The 8,687-nt window shown below is 26.9% G+C and overlaps 1 protein-coding gene across 1 annotated transcript; it reads left to right on the top strand.

Moving 5' to 3' along the window:
* Positions 1–4,751: 4,751 nt before the first annotated feature.
* LOC145042653 (uncharacterized) lies at positions 4,752–6,132 on the top strand. The gene is made up of 2 exons (XM_078991112.1): positions 4,752–5,132; positions 5,909–6,132. Exons 1-2 carry the CDS (start codon positions 4,822–4,824, stop codon positions 5,916–5,918), a joined length of 321 nt encoding a protein of 106 aa, XP_078847238.1. The 5' UTR covers positions 4,752–4,821; the 3' UTR covers positions 5,919–6,132.
* The last annotated feature ends 2,555 nt before the right edge of the window (positions 6,133–8,687 follow it).

Raw genomic sequence — 8,687 nt, 5'->3', positions numbered from 1 at the left:
TCTTGTAGTTATAACCATAGTCTCTTGTAGGGAGAGCGTGATACTTGTATATAGATCTATATTGGGATTGACAACCCACAACTTAGCTGCATGCAACAGCTAGACCGGTAGGTCTGGGGTGACAAATATCATAACATTCTGACGCCTGAAGAACGTCGTTACAGGCTACTATATCAATCAGTATGGTTATAATAACTCACATAGGGAAATAACATTACACATAGTTTATAGGGATCTATATTTTCAAAGGGGTTTTATTTTTATAAAACTGTATACACTATTATAAGTATCGTAAAATGCTTGTACATTTTAGGTCTTTGGGTCTTAAGACTACAGCACATTTTATGAGGAAAATATTTGATTTTTCTTGTGCATACCTTACATTTACAAAGAAAGGATTTATATTATGTATACAAAAGCTTATGCACTCACCAACGTAACCATTGACACTTTTTCAAAATTTACTTGTATTCTCAGATAATTAATAAAAACAGGTGACTACTAGCTTTTGAGGATGGAATGCTTCGGCGTAGGTCAAAACATTTTGTCATTATATTGTAATCGATTTTGAAACATTACTCTTATAAAACCATGTAACTTTCTCGATTATATTTATAATTGTTGTATTTACTTTGATCATTATTATACCCGTTGTTGTGATACTATACATGAAGTCCTCCACCCCATGATGTTTCCGCCATCCTTGGTTTGGGGGTGTGACAGAATGAAGCGACGGAGTACACTAATCCCACTTTTAGTGGTTACAATGGTTGTAGAATCAGAAAGATTGAAAAAAAAATAAAAGAGAAAAATCAACCAATGACATGGAAGAACTGTGTATAAAGGAACAAAAACTTAATAGTATTATAAATAATTAGATATTTTAAAGGATTTTTCATTTTAATCTAATTATGTTACTTAAGTATTAAGTTCTAAAGCAAATAAACGGTTAAAATGGCTATCAAATTGGGTATCAAATTGGGTATCAAATTTACGATATTTGCATTTAAAAGTGTTTTTTCAAAAATTATATATAAGTACTCAAATATATATATATATATATATATATATATATATATATATATATATATATATATATATATATATAGGTGGGTTCAATTGAGAAAATAAAAAATGTTGAGAATGAGAGAATCATTCTCAGCGACTCATTTAATCTAAGCATAAAAAGACACGGTGGCAAACTTGTAAATATGTTAATAACCTTCAATCTCAAATACGTATCGATAATAGTCCGTTCATCATCAAAAATTTTCCTCCACCCTTCAATAATCATCCAAATTCTTCAACTAAACCGGAATTTCTTCGTTGTTCATGAAATTGGAATCGGAGTTCTGGACTCGCAGTCACAGTCGACATTGAAGGACTCAGAATCGGTACTCACAGGTTCCCAATTGGATTTTCGGAAATCAAAATCAAAATGAGAAATCGATCAGACATAGGATGTCGCATCTGAAGTTGAAATCGAAAGTATATGATGATTTCGAATTGATAACTTGATGTTTTTAACATTTTTAAAATAGTTAACTTGTATGCACTCCAACTGTTTGATGAAATGCATAAACTAAATTACCATGTTATATTCACATATGAATATGTTTTCTCACCTGAATCAGTATATGATTATTAATAACACAAAACAAATATGTAAGTCTGTATGTTATTCATATGTGAATAACATATAAAAATTATATATATTTGTCAAAATACCTTCAAATATTCATAAGTGAATATACCTTGTAATATTCATATGTGAATATATTGTGTAATATTTATAAGTGAATATATCATCTAATACTCACAAGTGAATATAGTATGTAATATTCACATTTGATATAGCATGGAATACTATATAATATTCAATATTCAATATTATTTAATACTTATAAGTAAATATATCATCTAATATTCACAAGTAAATATACTATGTTAATATTCACAAGTGAATGCATCGTCCAATATTAAAATATGAATATACTATGTTTATTATATGTTGTATTCATATATGAATCATACTTAAATTGTAAAAAAAAAAATCATACTTTTTATTCATAAGTGAATAACGAATGTACTGTAATAAAACATGATGCATTTTTATTCACTCATGAATAACGATAGCTGAAAATATAAAAAAAATAAAAATTTTATTTTATCTTAAAACTATATCAATATGGATGTCTATTTGTAGAGAATAAAAAATCATGAATTTTTGTATATTTAAAATCATTTTCTGATAAAAATAACTTCTAAAAATTAAAAAAAAAAAAAAGCAAAAAACTATGTTTTTGTATATATTAAGGTAATGATTAGCATAGTTTAAGGAAATATGTTTTATTGGAAAACACATATGCATTCCTTTCTCATTTCTGCCGGTACGTTGGATGCTTTTGCGGCAAAAATAAATGATTGGCTGAGAATGATTCCTCCATTCTCAATCTTTTTTTTTCTCAATTGAACCATCCCATATATATATATATATATATATATATATATATATATATATATATATATATATATATATATATATATATATATATATATATATATATATATATATGGGACAAGTGAATATACCTTTCAGGGTCGGTCCTGAAAAATGAAATATTCTTAAAGGCCCAGGACGATCAAGAAAAAAAGGGCCCTTATCTTTATTATAATTTTGTATTTCTAAATAAAAATATATAATGAAAAAAATTGGGCCCATATATATATATATATATATATATATATATATATATATATATATATATATATATATATATATATATATATATATATATATATATATATATATATATATATATATATATATATATATATATATATGGGACGCTTATTTATATATAATATAAATAAGCGTTAAAAAGTTTATTTGTTTGATATTTTATATTAAATGATTTTTTTAACAAAAAAAAAAAAGAAGATTTAACAATATGACAAAAATGATTTTTCTAGAAAAATAAGATTTAACAATATGACAATTGAAAAAAAAAAAGAAAAAAAAAAACAAAAAACAAAAAAACAAAAGTATTGAGAAAAAAGTATCCAAAGATACAATCTAATAGCGTTAACAACTACATCAAGAATTGTTTTAGCAAAGAAAATATCTTTAAGTTGTCTGAATATAATGTTCATGTGCCTATGGTTTGTAATCTCAAAGAAATTGAACTTCCAATGTGATGTGATGACAAATAGATTTTGCAAATGAATATTGGAAGGCGGATATTTTTTCTCTTTACAAGTGTTGCCGTTACAAATAATAAAATCCAACCAACTCTTATACGTCGCAAATGTATTACAAATACTAAAATCCAACCAACTCTTATATGTGGCAAATGTATTACATGTTTCTTTTTAAATTAACATGCTTTCGGAATAAAACTAATCAATGTAACAAAATTATTCACCAAAAAAAACTATTAGATGCTTCGAAAGAATACTAATCAACAAAATTAAACCATTAACCACCATCGCATTCGCATGCCGCTGCAACATGCGGATACCCCACTAGTGTGTCTATATATATATATATATATATATATATATATATATATATATATATATATATATATATATATATATATTCCAAGAATTAGTATATCGACTACACACAAGACTAGGAATGTTAATGCGCTCCCACTAGCTTTCTAAAAAACACAAGAGTCATCTTGATTTATAAAGAAATTACACTATGCAATTTTTTTATAAGAATGAAAAATCTTACTTTAAGATGTTAGTTTTAAATCTGAAAATATTTTTCATCCATGTATGTTTTCTCATTTGAAAACTCACTTACTTTTTATTATACATGAATGCATCTCCATGTGTTCTATTCGTTTTTGATCAACTATTTGAAAATGTTCAACAACTATTGAAAAACTTGATAGTTTCAAACTATGATGCATTTAGTTTATGCTTCTTTATCTCTAAAAGCTCCATGTAACGAACCAAATTTTCTAACAAAATATTTAAAGGGTTTATCAAAGTTATTTTTAAAAAGTTGCAGAATTTTATTAACTCATAAAAATAAAAATATTTTATATCTCAGACAATAATCACGGGTTTACAATAAAATCTCATCATAAAAGAACAATAAGGAAATACAAATAAAATAACAACTTAGTCTAAATCCTTGTACTCCTATCTTTTTCACATACATTGGCTTCTACCTGAACCTGCAAAACATGAAACAAACCTACAACATCACGTTTTTGTCTCGTAAGTTATATTCTTATATGTTTTCATGTTCATCTACTCTTCTTCTAATCTTTATCTATCTTTCACATATTCTCTTTCTTCTTTACTTATATACTCTACAATGTAATCTCTTCCTCTAATAGCATATACTTTATTTTTTCTCATTCATCTATCTCTTTTATGTTTTTCTCATATTTATCTTCTACTATTACTCTATCTCATCTTTCTTTGTTCTTTCTCTACTCTACTATTTTATTCTCATCTCATACACTTTCTTAGTCCCATACACTTTTTTAGCTTCTTCTTAGGCTTGTTTCATACTCTTTAGGTGGCGGTGTTTGATTTATCTTTTAAAATGCCAAAAATCCTTTTAAAAAAAAGATTAAAAAAAAATGTTTGATAAAAACACTTTTAAAAACTATTTTTTAGATTTTAGATATAAAAAAATGAACTTTTTAAAAAAATCAGAAAGCTTTTTACAACTTTTCTAAAAAAAAAAAAAAAAAAAAATTATGACCACTCAAAACTAAAACTAAGCCAAACAAAGTAGGTACGCAGGTTCCACTTCAATTTCTCTAATTTTTCCCCAAAAGCGAAGCCCTAACGATGAATTCCATACCCAGGAGCATCTCATCCATCTTCACACGCCCAAACATCGGATTAAACAATATGAACTCAGATCTACAGCAATGGCGGGGTATCCGGGTGAAGATTCTGAACAACAATTTGGAGAGAGGGCTGACTTATATGCAGAGGATAATGCAATCTAGTGGCATCGAACGAATGATAAAAAACGAACAGCTATATCACATCAAGAACTCAGAGAAACGAATTTTGGCTCGAAAGAATCTACAGCGTAGGCTTAAATCGCAAGACCTGGCTCGTAAGCTCAAGTCGATTCTTGTTAGAAAAGTCAGGTACGAGTATGTGGTTCTAATTGTTTTAAGTTTATGCAATACGTGTTTTTAGGTATTTAGATGATTGCACTTATGTTTGATATGTGGTTCATCAACGTAGACATTGATTTTGGAATATATTGCTGCTGGGTGAAATGAAAATGACCACTTAATGTCACAACTAAGATTATTGTTTGCTATGATGGAATTGAGTGATTGGAATAAAAAATTGTTGTTTGTTTTGCCTGGTGGAATGGAATGGACAATTCTTGAAGGAATGTGATTCCTCCCATTTTGTTGGCCAGAAGATGTTTTTGTTTTCCATTCCAACATGAAATTGTTTAAAAAATTGCTATAACTTTTTTTCTTCATATGTAACTTTTAGCAACACAAATCTTTTCAGGAAAAAAAAAAATTTCATGGTTTAACAGTTAAATTTTATTTTTTGAAAATAACCAAAAAGTTATACCTTTAGCATGATCTTATTTGTATTTCAATGAGTTAATATTATGTTTAATTCTTAATCTTTGTAAGTAAAGATTCAGTTCATACATTATAATTAGCAAATGTATAGAGTAGAGTTGTATTCACATATACTAGTCATACAAAACATGTATATGAAAATTCATGGAATGTAATGAGCATGAAAAAAGGTTTAGGAGAACATTATATATCGACTTATCAAAACTTAATTAGTTATATTAGTTTTTTATTTTTCAAATTTTGAGCTTTTGAAATACTAAAAAAATCTGCTATCTTTTATATGTTTTTGACCATTCTAATCTGACATGATGCAGGGGTTATTGAGGGGGAATGCACCAGAGAATTGTTACGTTGATTTTGATATAACTTTTATAATTTTTTAATCAAGTAGTTTGTTTGTTTGATGCCAAAATATGTAGTTCTTTGTCTTTCTGCATATATTATCTGGACCCATCAATTTTGACTTGAATTTGAAATAAGTCTAAGCTTTATATGTAAAACCTCACACAACAAATTTAACTATAAGGCCTTTTCATTTCGTATGGTTTCAGAGATTTAATATCATCATTTAGACACTAAACTTTGATATTTTTATTTTAATATGTAATGTATCTCAAGTTACTTCTATTACCAACGTACTTTCACCTTTGTAACATCAGTTATAATTACAATAAAATTTCAGATATATTTGAAAAAAAATGATAAGCCTGTTTTTTTTTTTTTTAATCATTGAATGAATTGTATTTTAAGTCAATAATATCAACCGTTTTTATTTTATTAAATATTCTTCTACAATTAACATTTTTATTCAATAGTATTATATTTTACTACCAAAATGAGAGGAACATTTAAAACTTTGTTATTTTTGACTAGTTATATTTTTCATACAATATTAAATATTATTTTGTAATGTTTATATGGTATTTTTATTATTATTATTTTTTTTATAACAATCTACTTAATGTAATGGTGTATGATGAGATAAACACAAAATATTGATTCTAGATTTAATAGTAGTTATTTTAATTTTCATGTCTTGTAATATATTAATTTTATTTAATGTTATTGTTAATCATTAATTAATTTTATATGTATTATACCGATAAGGGTAAATTAGTCCATTTCTTTACAAAAGAAAAAAGACTTTTAAAAATGGTAAATGATTGGAGAAGATTTAAGTTGGAACATTTTGTTTGGTAAATTAAATAATTGATGTAACAAAAAAATATGTATTAGACGAGTAATTGGAGATTAAGTTTGAAACTTATTTGATAATATATGATGCATAATATATATATTTTTTTATTTTTTTATTGAAAAATAGACATGAATTAGCTATAAGGGTGTTTGTTTGAGTAGATTAGTTCGATATCAAGTATAAATTAGATTTTATTCGATGGTATTTGTTTGAGTAGATCAGTTCCAATAGACATAATAATATATTTTTTTTAACGAAACTAAAGATTTATTACTTTAAAACTAAAAATGAAAATAACATTTCATTAAATAAAAGATAAACTACTTCAAACAATAAATAAAATTATAAAAAGACTATAAAATTCAAAGACAATAATAAAAATCTTAAAATAATAATTAAAAACCTAAAATAAAATTCCATATCTCCTAACAATATAGTTCTTCAAAACTTCCGTTTCGGCGAACATCAATTTCAACAACCCTCCAATCAAATAGTCACACGGTTCAAAAAGATCCTCACTTGTATTTCATTTTCCTTAGAGTGTCATTTTCTTTTTCTTTTTGGCTTCCATGACACAAATTTTTCATATCCGGTACCGTTTTCTCTCATCCGTTTCTGTTTTGTTTATATGAGAGTGACCAATGATTCAATGAGGAGATCCGTTATTTCAGGAGACTGTGAGGATGTGGATTCCGCTTCGTTCCCTTTACGTTGCCTCAGTGGCGGCGTGTCAAACACGAACTGCTTTCAGGCTCTACGATGAAATCAGGTGGAAATTGTGTATCCAAAGTTGTGTATGCATTGGAATAAGGTAGTTTGGTCTTTTTAGATGAAAGATGAAGGGGTTGTCAACGTATTTGTTGACGTGCTTGCGGTTTTGTGGATGGTTGATATGGTTGGTATTGTGGATAATTTTGGATTTAGGTATCGGGAAAGGAATATGGAGAATCTTGAGAAGCGATTGCGGTTTTGTTATGCCGGTATGTGTATTTGACTTGAGCCGATTTTTTTGGATTTTCCACGAGTAAAACAGATTTAAAATGGAATTGGCTAAAATGGAATAAGATTGGAGAGAATTAATATAGAATTAAAGAACGTTTGAGTGAATGTGTGAGTTTTGAAGTGGTTAAATATGATATTTATAGTAGGTAAAAAGGTTTACAAAAATTGAAATGTAACCATTGGTCAACCATCAACAATGATATATATATATATATATATATATATATATATATATATATATATATATATATATATATATATATATATATATATATATATATAGAGAGAGAGAGAGAAAGAGAGAAAGAGAGAGAGAGAGAGAGTCTTTTCAACAAGTTATGTAACTTGTTATCCTTCCAATTTGACACTATCCTCTATTCAATAGCCAATGTTACGACGGTGAGTTTATTGCAAAAATTCATCAAATCCATCCACCCTAATAAATTTTAATCTTAGAAAAACTTAAGATTTTTCCAAGGTTTTTCACAAAATAGTCTCAAAAATGAAAATTGACCAAAATGGCATTGTGGTCATCTGCGAAAATTTACATAGATTTTCACATGTGGCATGTGAAAATCCAACTTTTTCCTAAAATTTGAACATTCATAACTCTTTAATACGAAGTTTACTTCGGCTATTTTTTTCATTATGGTCTTTGTAACATGGTCTATCCATGAAAATATTACACTCCTAATTTAAAGGTCGAGAAGTCATTTTTTTAGGTCCAAAGTAGTCTTCTTGGTGAAATATATGAAAAAAAATACTCAAACGTTGAACCTTCGTAATTCTTTAATACCAAGTCAATTTTGAGGTGATTTTTTCATTGTGTCTACATAACAACAATTATCCATAGAAATATTACACTTCAAATTTGGAGGTCGAAAATTCGTATT

Source organism: Lactuca saligna, chromosome 4 (genome assembly GCF_052625555.1).
Source record: "Lactuca saligna cultivar CGN05327 chromosome 4, ASM5262555v1, whole genome shotgun sequence".
Taxonomy (NCBI): domain Eukaryota; kingdom Viridiplantae; phylum Streptophyta; class Magnoliopsida; order Asterales; family Asteraceae; genus Lactuca; species Lactuca saligna.
This window is presented reverse-complemented; position numbering and strand designations above follow the sequence as displayed.